Here is a 21,408-nt window from a genome sequence, read left to right on the forward strand (position 1 = left end):
TAGAAATGTTGGAGTTGTCCAATTACATAAAGAGAGTGCATTATTGTTCAAATATTATGATTCATACAATGTGTAAATCGTAAACCAGCCGTTTTCTTGTGTGAAATTAACATTGAATTTCTCGCAATATTTTCACAATCACAGGATGAAGAAAATCATTAGTAAAAACAAACGTACCTAATGTAGTTGAGGTCCTATGCCTATATCAATAGATTACTGTATTGTGAATTTTAGGAGATATAGGTTGAATTTTTTTTATGAGGAAATTCTTAAATTGAAATAAAATAATGGAGACGAAATTCGTGATTTTTTATCAAAGGGAGTGTTCTCTATCAGCACTTCTACTGGGTTGAGGAATTTTTTTTCGGCTTAGAAATATTTGACTTCAATTGATGATAAAAATGGTTATATTCTTTAAAATTTTAAATCCTTATCATCTGGAAAAGAATAAGGAATAAAAATAGAATATTGTAGTTTGCCGATATTGCTCTAAAAGTTGGAAAATTTACAGATAATATGAGCGTTGGTATTCCTTTTTTAGTACATATGTTTATTATTTTCTTTTTAACATATAACATCACTTTGTGAACTCTGTATCTGAGTCGAAAAACAGAAAAGTTTATTGAAACTGAATGTTTTTCTCTTATTCCTCAATTATTATTCTCGTTGAATCTGCCATCTATGTTCAGGTTCGAATATCTGCTACATAGAATAAAATAGAAATATTTCGTTAAATATTCATCACTTGGCATAAGACATAAATATAAACTTGCATGCTCTTGGTACTGGCATAATATGAATTATTGAGAATATGTTTCGAGAAAAATTTCGATTAAATGAGTGATTAATTCCTGTAATATATAAACCATTTAAATGATGAGATAAAATAAGACAAAAAAATTATAATTGAGCGTATATCATTATTAACGTGACATAGTCAAGGTTAGCCTGAAATGGGAATAGCCAAATTGAAAGAGCTTTGAACAATGTTATTGGTGTATCGAGACAGGAATATGAATTTATTCGACTAGACAAATATTTCCTCATGAATATGCTTCATTTATCAAAGACATCCGTGTTGAGAATATTTCAATTGGGAAGCGCGATGTATATGTAGAGAAAAAACTGAAGAAATCTTTCGAACTTAATAGTTTTACCATATTTTCCTTGTTTTCCAAATCCCACCCTCAAGAATTTTTGAATGGAGAGAAAATTTTAAAATTTAACTTTCGCTTGCTGGGGTAATGTAGCTTTACCCATGATGTGAGCTGTTGACAATTGGATATTAGCTTTGCAGTCTCATTAACATTGAAATAGATCAGTCTATTTTTAATTCTCGCGTTGAATTTATTGAGATGGAGAAGAAAAATAAATATTGTTGTTACGTTGAAACTAGTTGAGATATTTTTTTTCCTCGTATTACTGTAACCCGGTATTTGTTTATATATGAATAAATATACCTACCATCATTAAAATCGAGCCTTGAAAGCAGCTCTCTATACTCTTACAGAGTTGTAGTAGGAATGAAAAGGGTTACTGGATATATCGATACATTTTTGCCAAAACATCATAAGCCTCAATTACTTGCCTAGTACCTTACGATATTTTTTCAAAAATGTGTAGATATGTGTTTTCCAAAACGTATGAAATTCAGATTCCCAAAATCTATCGTTTGTATACGTTTATTGTTTATTTATTTTATTAATTTAGGATGTTGTTTTCCTTGCCATAGATTTTTCCTAAAATCTTTCAGTCTTAGAATCAGATGAAGTGCCAAAATTTCAACTAAGAATTTGATATTGTTCCTAGATTGATAACATTGATGGATATAAGTACAATGTTTTTAATTTCTTTGAAAAACCTGTGGCTACCTACGATGATTTTTTTTTCAGAATTCATAGGGTTGGGAGAAGAAGGTTTTTCAAATGAAGGTTTAAAAAATTTTATTTTGCGGAAACAAAAGCTCAGCTACATACTTTGTTAAATTATAATGGTCCATTTGATGAACGAAGTTATAACCTGCATCTAAAGACTTCTTCTGGGGGTTAAATGGTCTATTCCTTCTCAAAAGTTTTGCACTTTTTCACCATCCATCCCAACATTGTCCCTCGGAGGGCAATCCATTATATTTCTTTTCATTCGTGGATGCGACTTTTCTGATGAATTCCCATCTGCAGCATCTGTGGTCTTACTGGAGTCTTCTTCACTGACTTCTTCTTCAACGGTTTTTCTTTCTTGATTGTCGCACATTTTAGACAAGCACTGCTGAAATGGAGTCACTTCTAGATTTCACGAGAGAATCAATGTTTGTGGTTAAACTTCCCGAGCAGGTTGTTAGTATTTGAAATGTATCTTGTTAACGACTTTACTCTTTATTCAAATATCCGTTTCCCCCCTCTCATTCATAAAGATGTATTAGGTATATTTCTGATTGATATTCATTTAATTCATTTGATCCAGAGGAAATATTATCGTTTCTATTTATCACTGATTCACAGTAAATAATTAATAATCAATGAGTTTTTTTGTTCACACCTTATAATTTTTGAGAGAAGAATTGATTGAATTTTGGCAGATTCCCTTAGGTGAATTTTTGATGATTTATTTTTTATATGAGTCCACGATATTTAGGATGAAAGTATCACCTGTTTAATATAGGTCAGTTTGGATCAAATATATTTGAACTAGGGAAAAATTTTATGTAGTCTTTACTTGCTACTCCTTCTAGTAAACAGGGTGTAAATTGATAATTCCTTCAAAATTTGAGGAAACATTTCTTCTTTATATTTTTACAGATTTTTGTAACGTTAGGTGAAGATATAAAAGGTGCAAATGAATAACGGTGCAAAAAAATTTATGATTTCCTTAAAAAAGTGGGGATATTTCATATAACATTTTTTGAGCACCTCCTGTCTAGATAAATCCTTCGAAAGAAGGTACCTGAAAAGCAATTTTTTATTCTTTTCTTAGAAACTTGAAGACAGACAGAAATGAAATTGATCAGACATCTCATGGGAGCGAGCTGAATAAAGAAAAATTGGTATTGTACCAGTCTAACGATAATTCCAGCCTATACAGTGTGAGTCTTTGACTCGTACAAATATTTTAACAGTAGATTCTTGAGGTCAAAAGAAAGACTTTTTTCATTTACCATTTTTTCCGAATCGGCTTGGTTTGAAAGATACAGGCTGTTGAAAAACCAAAAAAAAAAATTTTATATTTAGTTCTATCTCACAAACGAGTTTATCGAATAAAATGAATTTCGGAGTATAGTTTTTCATTTATTTGATTAATCTTTTTTGAACACAAAATATCACCTACGTCCTCCAGTTTTATCATTATGACCATTACGTACCTTAAAAATACCGAAAATTCAAAGAACCCAACTCTTGAAACTAAGTTTGACGCTATCTAATGAATATTTGAACGTTTAGTAGAATAAAAGTATTCCCCATAGTTTCTCGTATAATGCGCGGTTTTCGAGTAATTTGATGTTCAAAAATTAAAAACTATCTGTGAAATATGAAAAATTGGGTACTTCCGCTGAATACAACTCTGTTTAAAAGATCCGCACATGTGTAGTTTCGCAGATTCAGCTAGATATTCTGAAGGTAATTCTACTTATCCAGGGGTGGCACTGTTTATTATGAAAACTTAAAATAGCTATATCTTTTTATCAGAGCCGAATCGGAAGAAATAGTATGGGAAAAAATTTTCTTTTGACATCAAGAATCTACTGTTGAAATATTTGTGAGCAGGTGCTGCTCAAAAAAAAATATATGAATAACCAACACTTTTTTTAGAATCACTTCTTGAATTTTTTCGCAATTATTCATTTACACCCTGTATAATTTCTATTTATGGTTCTATTTTTAAAAGTAGGTTCATTGGAGTAAATTAAAAATAAATATCAATGCCTTTGCCCTAATTATTAAAAGTCCATAAATATCTTTCTTTGTGTGAGGGAACTGCCCATAATGTTGGATTATTATATGAATATTCCCGCATGAATATTGCGGATATGGGATTTCCCCAAGTTATAATGTATAGGTAGAAGGCATCGAATATACTCAGTCTAAAAAAAAATACTTTATTGTCTCATGCAAACATTATCGATATACCAATAAATAGTTGCCTAGGAATACTTTTCGTTATTTAAAGCCCCAACAATCTTTCTAGTGTGAATTGTTGTACCTGTTCTTGATTCGCTCAAAATTCTTCCACTTCTTCACCGTCCATCCCTACAGCTTTCCTCGATGGACAGTCCATTATGCATCTTCTCCTTCTGGAATGTGGCTGCTGGGATTCTTCCCCATCCGTGGCGTTTGTGGAAGGGTTTTTCGCTTCTTCTTCTTTGATCTGATCTTCCAGAGTATTCTGCTTCTCGTTGTCACTCATTTTCAAGCTTGGTAATCGAAGTTTCTTCGGCAGAGCACTATCAGAAGTTACACTTAACTAGCCGGTGATTCAAACTCACCAACAACTAGCAAGTTTTGGATGTCGTTAGCAATTCTATTCGACTATTGAATTGATTACTTTCGAGTTTCGTTCTATCTACCTACTCCAATTGTGGGAGGGGAGACTCAGACAAGGTTCGCTTAAAATAGAAGTATACTTACAGGGGATCTCCAATTAGAATATCTCCACTCATTCACTCAGTGCTAACGAACTTTTATCATCTTGAAGGATTCACCTTGAATAGGGTCTGTTTGTTTCATTCCTTCATGAGAATGCAATAAGTAAATTCAGACCTTTAAATTAATTTTTCAAACTATTTATTAATGCAACAAAACATGTCAACTTATATACAAAAACAAAAATCATATGGCAACTTGATGAACTCATTGATGTTTCTTGTAGGACACTTTAGCGATGAAACCAGTCTTCTTGTCTGAAATGTAGTCTACAACCCTTATAGTTTTGTGGTCGGGTTCGAGCAGACTGTAGCTACCCTTAACTTTGTAGCCATCTCTTTCTTCGTGCTTGCTCTTGTAGTCCTTGTGCTTGTGGTCGGCTACATGGTAATCGTAGTGGTATTCTGGATGTGCCTGTTGGTAAAAGGAGTCAAAAGTGAATAATTACGTATATTCAGGGTGTGAAAGAATAATTTCTTTTCAAACAATAGTGTGGGTATCATATATTTTAGATACAGCTCCCTAAAAATGGTACCTGAAAGCAATTTTTAATTTTTTTGGTCGTAAATAAGCCTTGGAACCATCGTTGGACGTCAAGATATACCTACACTGCGCAAAAAAATTAACACACATTATGGAAATCTCAAATTTATTCTACAACTGAAGGTGTTCTCAATGATAATTATTTTTATCAGAATTATGCATGCATATGTTATCCACTTTCAACGGTTTTCTTCAATACAGATGTTTTTTCCCAGCAGGAATAAAAAAAGATGATATTATCTGATTTTGAATATATTGGCTCCATTTTAAAATCAGTTGTTCTCGATCAATTCTAGTGATCAATAGTTTTTCTTTCGTTTGATTTTCTACACTCGATCGCTATGCAACGCGAAACACGCAATTTGACCCAAGAGGAATGTGCCCAAGCGGTAGTTTTGCGAGAAGAAGGATGGACATACACAAGAATTGCAGAAAGGTTTGGAGTTTCCCATACAAGTGTATCAAGAATGTTGCAGCGATTCAGGGAGACAGGTATGAATGTCCGAAGAACAGAACAGGGTAGACCACGGGTAACAACTGCCATTCAAGAACGTTACTTGAGAGTTTCTTCTTTGAGACAAAGGTTTCCAACCGCTCGCCTCCTTCAAATTCAGCTTGAGCAAACTCATGAGGTGCAAATTAGCACTCAGACAATAATAAATCGCCTCAGAGAATATGATTTAAGGCCTCGTGTCGCGGCCAGAGGCCCAGCTCTTACCCCAGCCCATCAAAGGGCGCGTTTGGATTTTGCGAGAGAGCATATCGATTGGGAAGAGGCCGATTGGGAAAGAGTTCTCTTCACAGATGAGTCTAGATTCTCTCTCTACCATAATGATCGACGTTCCCTTGTATACAGACGTTCACATGAAAGATATGCTCAGTGCAATTTCCTGAATACTACTGGTTTCGGGGGAGGATCGATTATGGTATGGGGTGGAATATCTTTTACTGCTCGCACAGACCTAGTGGTCGTTGATAATGGAGCTATGAATGCTGAAATATATAAGGAACATTCTTGAAGAGCATGTAGTGCCATTTGCCCCAAACATTGGTGAAAATTTAATTTTTATGGACGATAATGCCAAACCCCATCGTGCGCGTATCGTTCAGGAGTACCTTGAAGAGGTCGAAGTCTCTCGAATGGAATGGCCAGCAAGAAGTCCAGATCTCAATCCGATTGAGCAGGTTTGGGACAACCTCAATAGAAGGCTGAGAAGTTCAGAAAATCCAGCTACTCTTAATGACTTAGGAATCCAACTCGGAGAAATCTGGGAAGGATTAGATCAGAACATTTCAAGATCACTCATTTTGAGTATGAACCGTCGTTGCCGAGCTGTAATTAACGCAAAGGGTGGAAATACCAAGTATTAAATCACTTATCAGCATTTCAGTATTTTGAAAATTGTTCATTTCTCTTCTTTCACATAAGATTCGGTAAAATCCTGAATTTCTCTTCCATTTTATGTGTCTTGTTTCGTTCAAAACCTTCCCGAGAGAACATAAAAAATAAGTTATAATGTCAATGTAGAGTTAACTTTCATTTAAATTCAGATTTTCAGAATGTGCGTTAATTTTTTTGTGCAGTGTATTTTCCTTGATTCGACCCTTAAAACACCAACCTTCAAATGAACAGCCTTCTCGTGATGCACATCGACTGGAGTTTTGAAATCTGACCCTCCAAAACCTCCCTCTCCCTGATGATGGTGCTCATCCTCATGATGCTCCTCTTCGTAATGCGGCTCATGTTGGATCTCGTGATGATGGTCTTCCTCCTCGTGCTCGTCATGATGGTCTATCTCGATTCCGCGACTCAGGCCAATCACCACGTGTCTCAGGGGTTCACCGTGGTGCTCCAGGAGTCCACCAGCTGAACCTCCAGCGTACTGGGGCTTTGCCCAAGCGACTCCGACGAGGGCGGTGAGAAGAAGCTGAAAAAAATTGGTGAAAAGATTCGTTAGACACATTTTGGTATGTCATCAACATCGTGGGTGGATCTTGGAAGATTTATTCTTTGACGCCTCCATGGGATGGAAAAAGCTGAAGATACGTCTTAAGAAATCATTGACAGAATAAGGTTCATAGAGCACGAATAAGAGAATTATTGATGATGGAAATTGAAGAAAATTTCCCTCTTTCTATGCTCAATAAAAGAAACAACATGATTGTCGTGTCCCATTTTTCATATAAGGGATTATTGCTTATAGAAAAAAAAATATCACAAAATTGAAAATGATGAGTGAATAAGAAATTGCTTAAATTTTTTTTGTTGAGTATTCTTTTAAATAACTAAGACTCAGATCAAAAATCGCTATTACTATAGTTAGTGAAATTTCTCGTTCAGTTAATTTCTTACTTACAAGGTATTTACTCATATTGTACATTACAAATGAAGGCTCGTTGATAACTGACAATTATTTTAGTGTCACCGTATTATATACCCTGTCCACGGGATTTTTCAGTGAAAGGGTGCAGAATTTTCGCCTTAATTCGAATTGTTTACTGCATATTAAATGGTCTATCAATAATTTACCAGTAGCGAACTATTAAGTGGTTACGTAACACGTTATAATGACACGAACACATGTTATACATAAATTGTTTTATTTAATTAGATATAATTTGCCATCAGATTATCTCGTCTTCAATTTTTCAACTAATGAGCTTAGGATTCTGATCTGCGCCCTTTTATATCGATCGAATTTAGTTCTTTGGTAAACTAATTATTGTTCTTCACTGAACCTCTTCTCAATATTTGTATGTCGATTCATTTGGTTTACGTAGGCATATTTCGATGATTTTTATTCAAGAAAACAACTGTCAAAAAGGACTAATTCCATTGAAGGAATTATTCAACCCTTGATAAATTGGTTGAGGCAAATATATTTTGTATTCGTTACTTTTTTTTCTTGATCGATTATTTTGTTTTTGAATTTTCATGTACTTGAGAAGGCTTTGTTGTAGTTGAATTGAAAAAATTCAGTCTTTGTGTTGATTTTTCAATCAGAATGTTGGACAGTTTCTGGAAAAATATGTTTCGAAACATTGGTCAAAAGCAAGGGCGGTTACAGTGGGGGGGTACATGGGGGCCCTTTTGAGAACTTGAGAGAAATATTTTTTCGAATATTTTCTTCAAGAAGAGTTGTTCTTACGGAATAGGTATTCATTACATTTAGATCTATGATTTTTCTGGGAGATACTCGTGTCGAAGTTTTCCTTCGAAAAATTCCCAAAAATATTATACCGCTCGAAGATTTGTCAAGACCAAATGGTTGTACCGAGCTCTACGAAATTTCGAGATTTATCACTAGAAGTGTTGCTTTTTGTGTATTCATAAAATATAATATCGTTTTTAATTCAATGGTAATTCAACAACTTCAATCTGCCAAGTCTTTAGACATAGAATATACAGGGTGAGTCTTTGACTCGTACAAATATTTTAACAGTAGATTCTTGAGGTCAAGAGAAACATTTTTTCCGAATCTGCTCGGTCTAAAAGATACAGACTGTTGAAAAACCATAGAAAAATGTTTTTCTATCTCAGAAACAAGCTTTATGGAATGAAATGAATTTCGGAATATAGTTTTTCATTTATGTAATGAATCTTTTTCGAACACAAGATATCACCCATGTCTTCCAGTTTTCTCATTATGACCATGACGTACCTTAAAATTACCAAATATTTAAAGAAACCAACTCTTGAAACTAAGTTGGACGCTATCTCATGAATATTTGAATGTTGTTTAAAATAAAAGTATTCGTCATATTTTCTCGTATAATGAGCCTGAGTAATGTTCGAAAATTAAAGAGTATCTGTGAAATTTGAAAAATTGATACATTGGCTGAATCTGAATACAACTCTGTTTTAAAAATCGACTGATGTATATTTTCACAGATTCAGCTAGTTATTCTGAAGTTAATTTTGTCTTTCCAGGGGTGGCACAGCTCATTATGAAAACTTAAAATGGCCTTATCTTTTCATCAGGACCGAATAAAAAAAAATGGTATAGGAAAAAAGTGTTTCTTTTGATCTCAAGAATATACCGTTAAAATATTTGTACGAGTCAAAGACTGTATACATAGAGAATACGTATTTGAACAACGCCATTGGCGTTTTCTTTTTTGGGCCCCTGACCCCTTCCTCTCTACGCCAATGAACAACTCGCTTATTTAGTGGCGATTATGACGCATAAGTAAGGTTTTTTAAAGAAACGGGCGATGGTTGATGAATAAATTGGAGGCCAAAGTATATACAAACAATGTATGGATGAAATACCGCCAGTTAGAGAAATTTTCCAGAAAAATTAACACCCGAATTCAAATTGGGGCGTGACCCCTAGCCAACTATTTTCCAGTAAAAATGAAGTTGATACCAACCAAGAATGAAATTTGAAAGGAAACACTTCCTGTGGAAAACCTTAAAGAGATTTGGTCTATTTTGTCTATTCAAACTGTAGAAAGAATTCCAACAATAAGAGAATACTTTTTCTCTTTTTCCATATTGTGTTTTCGGATAAAATCTTTTGATTTCATAAGATTAGTCAAATGTGCCCATCATATTTTGGAAATAAGCTCTTACTCTTGATTAAATAATTTTATATCATTATGTATAGGTAAGATGAATAAAAAAATCATAAATAACAACCTAAATAAAGATTATATTTACATAACAAAACTTGTTGGCATCTCCAATAATAAACAACAATAACGAAATCTCAAAAACAATTCCTAAACAAATCCGTATTCGTGTTCCCCTACTGGTGCTTCTTGTAGGATACTTTAGCAATAAATCCAGTTTTTTTGTCAGACACATAATCGACAACCCTTATTGTTTTGTGGTCAGGTTCGAGCAGACTATAGCTACCCTTCACTTTGTATCCATCTCTTTCTTCGTGCTTGCTCTTGTAGTCCTTGTGCTTGTGGTCGGCTACATGGTAGTCGTAGTGGTACTCAGGGTGAGCCTTAAAAAAATTGTGTGAACTCAAGTATCAATCGGTTAAATTGTTTGAGATCACTGAGGGTGAGCCTTAAAAAAATTGTGTGAACTCAAGAATCAATCGGATAAATTGTTTGAGATCACTTTAAATGGGATTCTTGAAGATTTATCAATTGAATAATCTGTTGAACAGCTTTTCGTAGAATATCAAAAAAGGAAATAAGAAAAATTCTTCACCTTCAAGTGCACTGCGTGTTCTTTATGGATGTCTACAGGTGTTATGAATTTTGATCCTCCGAATCCTCCTTTGCCTTCTTCTTTATGTTCATACTCGTGGTATTGAGCTTTAGTCACTACTACTAATATGGCAGCTATCAAAATCTGAAATTTAGTGGAAAAAAATTGAATTGGATTTTTCTGGAATAAAAATTGATGAAATTTTAAATTCTACTGCTAAGTATGAAAAACCCAAAAATTTCCTGAATTCATCCAGATAAACGAAAAAAATTCAATTGAATTTTTCAGTAATAAAAATTGATGAAATTATAAATTCCTCTCATCCTATTATGAAAAAATTTCCTGAATTCATCCGGATAAAATATTTTGCCGAATATCTAAGTTATGCTCGTAGAATATTCGAAAATACTAACAATGAACTTCATCATTGTGGTTGTTCTGATCACACAGATACCGAATCAACTGAGGATATATTGAAATGACCACCCTTATATACATAGTATTGAAAATATTGTCGGGCGAGAGACAATATATTTTGAATATGACTTATTGAAATTGATTCCAACTTTCGGAAATTGTTATATAATTTTGTATTTAGTTCAATTAGCGCTATGTGTGAATAGTCGGTCAATAATTAGAATGAATGTTCATTATCAACTGAAATCAGTGTCACTCTCGGAATTGGTGCAATTCATTAGTTGAATTTTGTGCTCTTTATTACTTATAGGTACTGACGTATTTTTGAATCGAAAACGAATTCATTTCCAATTCATTATTGGTACTTGGAGTGATGAAATTCTGGCATTTTTAAATCAAACTATGAATTAGTTATTCGTTTCAGAAATTTGAAATGATCGATTCAAAATCGAATAAAAAATATTTTTTTGTTTACTCTACTACAGGGTCCTTGACTCGTATAAATATTTTAACAGTAGATTCTAGAGGTCAAAAGAAACACTTTCTTCTTTTACCATTTTTTCCGAATCGGCTCGGTTTAAAAGATACAGATACAAAAACCATAAAAGAAGTTATTTTTGGTTATCTCACAAACAGTTTTCACGAATAAAATGAATTTTGGAATATATAGTTTCTCATTTATTTGATGAATCTTTTTGAATAAAAGATATCACCTACGTCTTCCAGTTTTATCATTAGGACTATGACGTACCCTAAAAATACCAAAAATTCGAATAACCCAAATCTTGAAACTGAGTTGGACGCTATATAATGAATATTATTTGAACGTTTAGTGAAGTAAAAGTATTCTTCATACTTTCTCGTATAATGCACCGTTTTCGAGTAATTTGATGTTCAATAATAAAAAATATCTGTGAAATTCGAAAAATTGGGTAGAGATTTAAACAGATCCACAGATGTGTATTGTCACAGATTTATGATATTTAGGTAGTTATTCTGACTAGACACACTTATGTACTTTGTTTTCTTTGTTTCAGGATTTACTCGACAACTATACTTTCCTTCCGTTCAGTTTTTTCCTTGCTATATTCTGGATTTTCACTTACAAGAAAGTTCCAGAAACCAAAAACAAGACATTCGAAGAAATTCTTGCACTCTTCAAACATGGCAATGGAAGGTGAGTGTTATTTTTTCTTATTTCGTTGTATTATAATTTTTTCATTCGGATAATTAATTAAGGATTATAACATACCGCAAACCTTCATAAAACTGTATAGTAAGTCCATTGATTGTTCTTACCTGAGTAAAAGTTTATTTTGGGATCAAAATTTTGAAATCATATTTTTGTCATTGAGTTAAAGAAGCTCAAGTGATTTTGTTTGAATATGTTTCTTGTACATATGTACGATCACTACATTTTTTATATCAACATCATCAGAAACATTAGAATGATTATTGGACACGTAATTTATTTATATTTCTTCAGAGATACCAACGATTCGAAATAAACTATGTTCTAGGGAATACGTTGCAATTTCTAACGATAATTACGAGTATGTTGATGTATAGAAAAATGCACCGGAACACATTCAAGAATATGTTGATAATTTTTTTTACTGTTCAGAATGAGCTTTCGTGATAGTCAGTTGTATGGGTGAGTATTGTTTATGTGGGACTCGAATTTGAAAGCATGAGGGGAATACTTAAAATGTCTAAGATCGCAAAAAAAATCACGAATATCGGATTTGCATGTTCTTATATTGTACAGAACTTTAGGAGCAATGGATGCATTAATTTTTTTGCATTGGAACAAACGTCAAAATTTTTTATGCATATAATGATTATTTGCGTGCATTATGAAAAAAAATTATGTTTTTCGTTGAACCATCATACGTATACTTTACCCACATCATTTTTATTCGTTAATTCATATGTTAGTAGTATTCAGCATGTAATTGCTTAATCATTTTTTTTCACGGTGAATAACACATTATCTAGTGAGACTGAGTAATGTTCGAAAAATATATTTTTCGTTTTCATAACTTATTTTATTCATTTTTTTTCATTTCTCATTTTTGACAGTGAAAAGTCAGAAAATCTTGGAAGCACAATGACATATCTAGAGCAGGCACCCGAAGAAACTACCAATGCGAAGAGTTGAATGGATTCACAATTTGCACACAAAGCATATTTTTTTATGTGTTTTATTTGATGTTAACGCATGTTTTATTATTTTATTTTATGAATAAAACTGTTTTCGATTATTTTTATTTTTATTTCTCCATCGAATAAATGCATGATCTTTCTGAAAGCATGGTAAGTGCCTTTTAAATTTTTTTAATCCTTCGAATTTAATTCTCCTTGGGTTTTCCACAGGAGTATGCTGAATTGTGTGAATGCTCTTGAATCTCATATACCCGTCAACGAACAAGCTGGTCTAGTTATAGCAGAGGAAAAAATTGAACGAGATTCCTGTGAATGTAAGTATTCAGCATTATCTGAAATTATGAAAGTTATTTTTGGTATACAGAGAGATGGACTTAATACAATAATACAACCGGACCTAGAAATTTCTTGGAAACATTTTATCAGAAACGACTACAAAATATTTGTGTGAAAAGTGAAATAAATTGCTCATCTTCAGAAATTGAAGATGTTGATGTTCTGGAAAGTTGCACATTTTCCGTATCATCTTAATTGTTCAATTACATAAACGCTTAGGAATTTTTTATCAAGTTTTATCATTTTTTGTTCATGTGTGTCAGAAATACATATTACATATATGATTTTCTCTTCATTTCATTGTGAGACTTACACATGTTAATGTCCAATAATAATCATACCCTAGTTATCGTATACATACATGTAATGATAAAAAAATTTCCAATGATTCCACAAACTCACAACTCGATGAAAGTTGATTGAAGAAATTAAGCAGTCCGCCCCTGTATCAGCACGCAGCTACGTCAATGCAATGGTTTCAATAGGGAATACTCCTTCTGACGAAAATGATATATTTTCATGAAATATCTGTGAAACGTCACATTTTGAAATAATCATTTCAACCGTTTCCCGAATAAAAATTTTTTAAGTACTTACTCAAAAATGAAAAATAAAAATGGGTATTTAAAATTTAAAGCGTTTCGTTTCTATTGCACCAGTTGGCAACATCGACCGAAATATGCGTTGATAATAAAGGAGAACAAATACACTATCTGGATGAGATAGACAAAGATGGCTGTCTATGAAGCCTGAGACGAATGAGGAAGGTTGCTGTTGAGGCTCGCCAGTGAGTACACGCCTTATGATGGCTGTAAATCAACAGCTGTTATTCTATAAACAAGCCATTGTTCTTTTTCTTTCTAGTAGGCGCTGTTGCCAAATCGTAAACTAGAAACGAAACTATTTAAATTTTAAAACTTCATATTTGAAAGATGATTTTGAATAGTTTCCGCAGTGCATTTGAAAAATTCATGAATGAAACTCATAATTATTCAGTTTAAACTTGCATATGCTGTGATAACCCAAATTGAGGAGAATTGTCCATTGTTCATACAGCTTAACTCAAAATTAAAGTGGAAAACCAGTATAGAGAACCATATTGTAGTAACCCTTAATAACATATAGGATTTTCCAGCAGGTTCGGAGACCTCAAGCCGAACAGGCACAGGGGATGGCATCTGCAGACCACCACCGCCACTGCCACCACCACGGTTTCCAAACAGCGCTGTTTGACAATGGGAAAACCACCTTAGTATTGCCGATTTCGCACTTTTGCCTATCCCAAACCCAGTCCGAGCGCTCGAAGAGTACCTCCTAGACGTGATCTCCGAACGGAGCCGCGCATGCGCCGCGTTCTTGCGCAATTCCCTGAACAAACCGGATCGCGTGTACAGCCAGAGTGCGCGCGTGCGGCCCTGAATAAGTCGGTAGTGCTCGAACTTCAAAGTAGTTGAGATTAGTAGAAATTGCCGAACACAAACTATTACTGCTCAAATTCATACGCATGTTATCTATAAAAAATCCTCCAGTAACCTCCGACACCGCGCAAAGACGAAATGAGGAACAATCAATCATTATATTTAGTATTTTCAACATTTGATGAATTTTTTGAAAGTTTCGATCGCATACGTGGGCGAAGAGGCATTTACTTATATTATTTTTTCGTCAAATTCATCACATACTTTACCAAACCAAAATTCCATAGTTTTTGGATGATATTCAAGGAAATGAACAATACAAAACTTGAAATAGAAGCAGAGCAAATAAGAGAAAAACAACCAATTAGGTAACTATTTTATTGTTGCAGTATCTCCCCCTTATTTTCAAAATTTATAACAGAGGGCACTGAGAATTAACTACAGTTGAATTCGAAACAGGAAACTCTATATACATAAAAATCGTTGATATCTGAATTAAGTAAGTATTTAAGAAGGGGAGTGCAAATTGTCTCTGTCATGTGTTTGAAAAGGGGAAGATTTTACGATGAAAAATATTAATAATAACCTTCAATGAAACGTGCTGTCATCGTCGACTAAGTTGTGCGACACTGATGAAGACCAACAAATCAGAAACCGCTTTGCCTGCTGCTCTTTAGACCAATGTCAGCTCTCATTTCAGTTCACTTTTTAAAAAAACTCGTTTATAAAAGTATCTACATCAACACCAAAGTTTAGAGTACTTTTTCTGTCCAAGGTACATGCAATCTCCTCAAAGTTTTCTCTTTATAGCGGTCAATTAGAGACCGATGCTTCATTATGAGTAAAAGAGAATGAATTCTGAATTTTACTTTTCGTAAAAAAAAAAACATTTCATGAACATTTATTGATTTTGAAAAGGTGTCGGTAAAATTCGAATTATATAAAAGAATTGCAAATTTAAAATAATAGTCAATTCATTTATAATTCTTATTGAGGATAAGTGAAGAAGCAAGAAAAATGAAAAACATAGGCGTAACCTGTCTATTTCAATCTGAAATTCGAAAAAAAAAATTTTCTGTTTAAAAAATTGACGATACTAAATGCCTCTGAGCAACACCTGAAATTCGTTTGGAACCTAATTATTCACTGCCATCCCTATTATAAATGTGCGGATAGCCCAAAAAACGTAAATATTATAATTAACACTCTAATTTAAAAACAAAAATGACTTTTGTTCTTGAAACAATTAGAAAATCAAAGTTTCGCATTCGTGAGTGAATTGTTCAAACAGCAGTTATTGAGTTTGGGTTGAGTTAATTTTATTTGTGTTCCCGAGTGTGATTTGAAAAAATAAACAGGTGCTCAATTTTGACTAGTGCAATCATTATTGTTACGATTTTGTAGATTTTATTTTACGTTGATTATTTGAAAAGGTTGAGAATTAACGTGTGGATACTTCCCAAATAGGAATATGGTGTTTGAAGATAGTATATTTTATGTATAGGTATTTAATTTTTTTTTCTATTTTTTTATTTTCTTTCACTTTTTTTGCTACATTTTCATAATCAGCTGGTACGGCTTCATAATTTACTGTTGATAATGCAGGATTCCACCATTATTATGTTGAAATAATGATCAACGCTTCGACATGCACGTTTTGGGAAATATCCACCGTTTTGAACTATTACTAATTCATTATTCGAAATACTGATATGTACAGCATGTAACATTTTCTAGTGGATAGATTTCAAACAGTATCTAACCATAATTTTAAACAGAAACTGCGCATATAGTTATAGGCGAAACTAGTGGTTTTGGAGATAAGTATATGGTCTCCGAGACGGGGAACATTTCAAATAAATCCGATTCGAAGGGGGAGTGGAGCTAAATCTGTTTCAAAACGACTATTAAAATGACAATTAGCAAGTAAGGTAAAGAGGCTTTTCTCTGAATTTGGTATTTCGTCACTGGATGTACCTCATTCCAGGAAATCTGAGAATGAATCTATTTCGATAATTTTTCCAGAAATGGATGTAGCTCTCGAATATCATTGGATAATAATAGGTGAAAAAATTAATCAGATGCTATTTATTATACACAATGTCTACACACATTCTTTCAAAACCAGTTTCTAATGGCTCTAACATTCTTGCTTGTATATTATACTTTAGTTAAGCATTTTTCGTAATTTTCAAGGAAGCTCTATAATTTATTTTTGATTCTTGTTATTCACCGCTATGACTTTATTCAGAGGGAATAGTGCTAATCGATAAAAAAAAGAGGTAATCATTGATATTATACTCATATACACATAATTTCAGATTTCTTACATTATATATTCCTCATTTCTTCACAGCTGTTTGATTTTGAACATTACAATTATATCATCTTGAATGAAGTGTATAATGAAGACTTGACAAGATGAAATTGATTACAACATCCTTCTGAGAAAAGCCGCAAGTAAAATTTCACAGCGTAATTCGAGATAGAGAAAGCAAATGATTATTCTAAATGTAAATACTGTTGAAAATAATTTTAATCGTATATTGTGCGAATGCGAGTGTGAAGAGAGCAATTTTTTGTTGAGCAGTTTATAAACAGTTGATTGAATGTCTGGATGACGGCCTTCAATGGTAATATCTTGGATAAAGTCGTAGATATTTTGAATATAACTTATCGAATGGTTCTTTCCTCTGTTACTTTATTTCTGATCACTTGGGGTTGAGTCATGAAAAATTAATAGAAAAATGGTATAAAATACTAATCATATTGTATGTTGAGTTCATTAAATCAATTTTCTCTGAATAATTGTTTCAATATTCTTTTTGTTGTAATGATTTATTGTAATAATTTATTTCTATACCACTGTGACGAAGTTTGCCTAACTTTGAAGTTTATTCTTCATTATGAACCAAGTGAATCATTTGTAAAATATCCTGGACGCAATAAATTCTATCTCTATAAGAGTTATTGCACTTTTTTTTAGGAACCTCAACCTTTATAACTAAACTGATTTAAACCTACCATAAACTTTAGCAAAGCATTGACAGAAAAAAATCTTTTCTCATTTATTCGAAGCTATCAATTGAAATAGGTTAAATTTCATGTATGTAACCATTTCATTATTCTTGTCATTATTATAAATTTGACATTTCTATTATTCATTCTTTTCAACAAGCTCAGCTCTTTCCTGAGATGATGTAAATGAACCGAAACATGTGAAAAGATTTTCACATTGAAGGGAGAGCTTATACAGTGGGAGTTTCAAGACTTTTAGACATCATCAATCTGATTATTCAACGAATACTTTCATACGTTTATTACGTAAATAAATACAAATTTGAAAATAAGAATGAGAACAGTCAATATTTGTCCTTAAATATTTCATTCCAACCCAATAAAAATGTTGCATATGATATTTCATAAAAAAACTTTACTCTTACACAATCACCAATCATTACTAAGATCTGTAAATAGTTTATCTCGGATCTGTTTCCTGGGATTTTCTTTGATGTCTGTTTGCACTGCACCAGCTTGGCCTAAAAAGTATTCCAATTCTGAAACACAAAAGATAAATCCATCATATCGTAGTCCATTCAGATGATACCTACTTCAAATGACAGTAAAATAAAGATGAAGAACATTTGTTGAATTATGTGTGATAACTTACCGTCTTGGCTGAGGTCTTGGTGTCTGAAATCTAAGGGACCAGCAAGCTGCTTTTTCAAATCACCCTCGTAGTAAACAAATATTGTTGGCAAATTTTTATCAGGATAATTTGGTATACAAGTTGTAGAAATGGATTTGAGGAATTTCACCATAGGATACTTATGTGCTAAGTTTCTTAAATGCTCGTTGATGAGTGTACACAGTGGGATTCTAAAAAATATTGCTCCAATCAGAAAACTGAACAATGGTGGATGCGCTACTCATAATTTTAAATGAACACAAGAGAACTCATGTAATAGAGAGATTCATGAAATAATTACCCTTGCTTATACAAATGCAAAACCACCCATATTTCTTTCCCCGCTTTATTCACTTCCTCCACATAATCTTGAGCAGAAATTTCACCAACTGAACCAAATTTTGCCTTCTCCATCGCCATCTTCATTTCTGCAATTCTCTTATTACGATACACCTCTAGAATCGATTCATCTTCGGAATCTTCTAATTCATCCAAGTCATCCAAATTCAATCTATCCAGGTCAACACCATCTTCGAAGGAAGCAAAATAAATTATCTAACTCATTCTGAATGGAAAAGACAGATACCTTTCGTTTTTTCGGTGATTGTTTCCTCCAACAAGGAAACTATTTGGTCTTCTGTTATTTCGGCATCTTTTTTGGGAGGAATAATACCTTTGGCTCTCAGAACATCGTTCCACTCGGTATCTTCATTTGGGTCCTGTTACATTAAGCAGAACGAAATTAAAATAATAGGAAAATATCAATGAGACAAACCTGCATTTTCAATTATTTTCCCTTCAGTTGAGGTAAATTTTGAGGTTTTCTGTTGAAACTACTAGGAGTGAGTCATGAAATGAAATCCAGCGTAAATCTCCAGTGAAGTCTACGGATATTTATAAATTTACATTTTCCATAAAAGGTAAGGCTAACATTTGAAATTGAGGTTGACATTTAACATAGAACAGATATTCCTTTTCTTTCTAGGGTTATGGTTATGAATTGGCAGTTAATTGTTATTTCCATAATTTCTCGAATTATATATTACTTTTTAGTTACAATTGATAGCTTATTGAAGTTATAGGGGTGATATTTTTTAAATGCGAGTAAATTTGAGTTCAACAAATCATATTTGTCCAGGGCCGGGTTGAGCCCTCAATCAGGTACCAAACGTGTCATTTTTATTTCATTTTATACGAATTAACAGCTGACATCCTTACCCTTATTCTGATTTTATGCACATTCAACGGATATTTGTCGATAGGGAAATGAAAATTGACTGATGAAGTCATAAAGTGATTATTAGCCATCATCAGCCACTCCTTAATTAATTCTAATCACATACTACATACCTATTATATTAATATAATATTATATAAATTTCTTCTTCAGATATTGAATCAACTGTAATCTATGCTGAATTGAGCTTTGAGATCGAATAAAATCTGAGCGATAATGCTATGCTTGTTCGTTTTGGCTGTAGGCTGAAAATTCACAAGCAAAAAACAACGTTTTTCCTATTCAATGCTGATTTCGATGGCTCTTATTTTTTCTTCCCATTGTTGGCAAGATTACAGGAATAGGCGTCATCAACCAATGCGATTTGCGATCACTTAGCGCCAATAACTAATAGGCAATAACGATTTCTATTCAAGAAATAGGCGATCGTAACTTTCCTGCCTAATGACAACGAAGATAAAATCGGAAGATGTGTTTGTTGCAAACGATGCCGGTGTCGCTTCAACCCTTTGAGATCTTCTGGTATCGGCTTCATTGTATAATTGAGCCCAGATCGAGATCCATGAGAGAGAGGCGCGTATGTAAATCAGAATGCTGCTACTGCTCCTTTCAGTGCCGCTATCTTATCTCGCTGTCGGATTATTTTCAGTTTATAGGCTGTGAAGAATTATTTAAAGTGGCGATTTCGAAGCCATTCTGTGCAAATAATGTGCGGATAGCATTGGTTAAGGATGATTTTCAGCCTCATTTTTATTAGGTGTTAGTGGAGAACTAATTCGTTCCTAAAATTCTCACAGCTATAATTATTGTTTGCTGTTCAAGATTGTAATGCTCTTTATCAAAAGAATATATATATATATATATATCGAGGTCGAAAACGTGCCATCCATTTTTCCCTAGCTCTTACGGTTACAGAGCTGTCATTCAATCTCATCGAATTTTGCCCAGCCTGTACAGGTTATACCAAATAGCTTGATTTCGGCTGTTTCTGGTACTAGATAGATGAAAACGTTGAGGGAAGTCCTAGGCTTGATTTTCGTGAACATTCCATCAGTGGAAACCATTTCACGATATCTTCATTTGTGTTGAAGATATTACCAATTTTTGATATTTCATCGATTTTGAAAAAGTGCCACAACTTCTTTATTTTCGAAAATATCTCAAAACGATAAGAACTTTCTGCAGGCACTTCTTCACTGGGAATAGAGTACTACATTCAATTTTCTTTATCTTTTTTACTAAGGAAGGAAAAAATAACTTCTTCATTTTAAATATGGATAGTATTTTTCTTTGATCTCATATGTTATACAAAACAAAAATTGCTTAAGGCTATCAATTTGCAGGCTCGACTCTAATACCCAGTTTTTCGTCCTTGTTACATAAACAACTATTTTCTCCATGGACAAAACATTCCCGGAAATAATGGTATGTCCCATGTAAGTTTGACATGAACGAAACAAAGTCGTTATGACAATAATTGAGCGTTATTTTACCAACCACCTCGAAATAACTTAATGGTATTCACCCCATCATTTATGTAAAGCAACCCTACTTTAAAGTGCTTCGAATGCTTCGAGTTAATTGATCCTATTAAGCAACGAATAGTTATTATTGCGAAACGTCGTAAAGCATGGACTATGCTCGACTCAGTGGCGTAACCATAAAAAAGCGTGAGAACAACTCACGAAAGGAGTCAGTTACCAATTTCATACCTAATCTCTAACCTGCTTGAAAACAGTTAATCCTATTACTATCGTATATACAGTGTGCCCGTAAAGTATGGAACGAGGTCATTTTTA

At 33.3% G+C, this 21,408-nt stretch overlaps 4 protein-coding genes across 15 annotated transcripts in view; 1 reads left to right on the forward strand and 3 right to left on the reverse strand.

Moving 5' to 3' along the window:
• Window positions 1-17,654, forward strand: part of LOC123309559 (glucose transporter type 1) — a 46,566-nt gene extending 28,912 nt beyond the window's left edge. For 8 of the 12 annotated variants that reach the window (XM_044892783.1, XM_044892793.1, XM_044892778.1 and 5 more), the window contains 4 exons: window positions 11,802-11,941; window positions 12,389-12,418; window positions 13,141-13,244; window positions 14,402-17,654. In XM_044892783.1, the coding sequence (XP_044748718.1) occupies window positions 11,802-11,941; window positions 12,389-12,418; window positions 13,141-13,244; window positions 14,402-14,499 (372 nt within the window). In that variant the 3' untranslated portion in view covers window positions 14,500-17,654. Of the gene's footprint in view, window positions 1-11,801; window positions 11,942-12,284; window positions 12,419-12,846; window positions 13,029-13,140; window positions 13,245-14,401 lie in introns of those variants that run through there. The other 4 variants (XM_044892740.1, XM_044892756.1, XM_044892770.1 and 1 more) reach the window with 4 other exon arrangements.
• LOC123309613 (adult-specific cuticular protein ACP-22-like) lies at window positions 4,796-7,744 on the reverse strand. The gene is made up of 3 exons (XM_044892813.1): window positions 7,535-7,744; window positions 6,797-7,105; window positions 4,796-5,048 (listed from the first exon to the last, which is right to left on the reverse strand). The coding sequence occupies exons 1-3, from the start codon at window positions 7,556-7,558 to the stop codon at window positions 4,842-4,844; spliced, it is 540 nt and encodes a 179-aa protein (XP_044748748.1). The 5' UTR covers window positions 7,559-7,744; the 3' UTR covers window positions 4,796-4,841.
• LOC123309620 (adult-specific cuticular protein ACP-22-like) lies at window positions 9,813-11,170 on the reverse strand. Its single transcript, XM_044892824.1, has 3 exons — window positions 10,761-11,170; window positions 10,348-10,491; window positions 9,813-10,135 (listed from the first exon to the last, which is right to left on the reverse strand). The coding sequence occupies exons 1-3, from the start codon at window positions 10,773-10,775 to the stop codon at window positions 9,929-9,931; spliced, it is 366 nt and encodes a 121-aa protein (XP_044748759.1). The 5' UTR covers window positions 10,776-11,170; the 3' UTR covers window positions 9,813-9,928.
• A 334-nt stretch (window positions 17,655-17,988) lies between the features above and the next one.
• Window positions 17,989-19,309, reverse strand: LOC123313448 (viral IAP-associated factor homolog). The gene is made up of 5 exons (XM_044898337.1): window positions 19,148-19,309; window positions 18,959-19,091; window positions 18,674-18,902; window positions 18,355-18,563; window positions 17,989-18,241 (listed from the first exon to the last, which is right to left on the reverse strand). Exons 1-5 carry the CDS (start codon window positions 19,151-19,153, stop codon window positions 18,132-18,134), a joined length of 687 nt encoding a protein of 228 aa, XP_044754272.1. The 5' UTR covers window positions 19,154-19,309; the 3' UTR covers window positions 17,989-18,131.
• Window positions 19,310-21,408: the final 2,099 nt, after the last annotated feature.

Source organism: Coccinella septempunctata, chromosome 1 (genome assembly GCF_907165205.1).
Source record: "Coccinella septempunctata chromosome 1, icCocSept1.1, whole genome shotgun sequence".
Taxonomy (NCBI): Eukaryota; Metazoa; Arthropoda; class Insecta; order Coleoptera; family Coccinellidae; genus Coccinella; species Coccinella septempunctata.

What these genes read in the sequence shown, in the direction of transcription:
- LOC123309613 (XM_044892813.1), bottom strand. Translation starts at nt 7,558, where the DNA reads ATGTACAATATGAGTAAATACCTT. An exon ending in ACAATATGAGTAAATACCTT is followed by an intron (nt 7,106 to 7,534) that starts GTAAGTAAGAAA and finishes AATTTTTTTCAG; the next exon opens with CTTCTTCTCACCGCCCTCGT. An exon ending in AGAAGGCTGTTCATTTGAAG is followed by an intron (nt 5,049 to 6,796) that starts GTTGGTGTTTTA and finishes TTTTACCAACAG; the next exon opens with GCACATCCAGAATACCACTA.
- LOC123309620 (XM_044892824.1), bottom strand. An exon ending in AACACGCAGTGCACTTGAAG is followed by an intron (nt 10,136 to 10,347) that starts GTGAAGAATTTT and finishes AATTTTTTTAAG; the next exon opens with GCTCACCCTGAGTACCACTA.
- LOC123313448 (XM_044898337.1), bottom strand. An exon ending in TTGCATTTGTATAAGCAAGG is followed by an intron (nt 18,564 to 18,673) that starts GTAATTATTTCA and finishes AATATTTTTTAG; the next exon opens with AATCCCACTGTGTACACTCA. An exon ending in CCAAGACCTCAGCCAAGACG is followed by an intron (nt 18,242 to 18,354) that starts GTAAGTTATCAC and finishes TTTGTGTTTCAG; the next exon opens with AATTGGAATACTTTTTAGGC.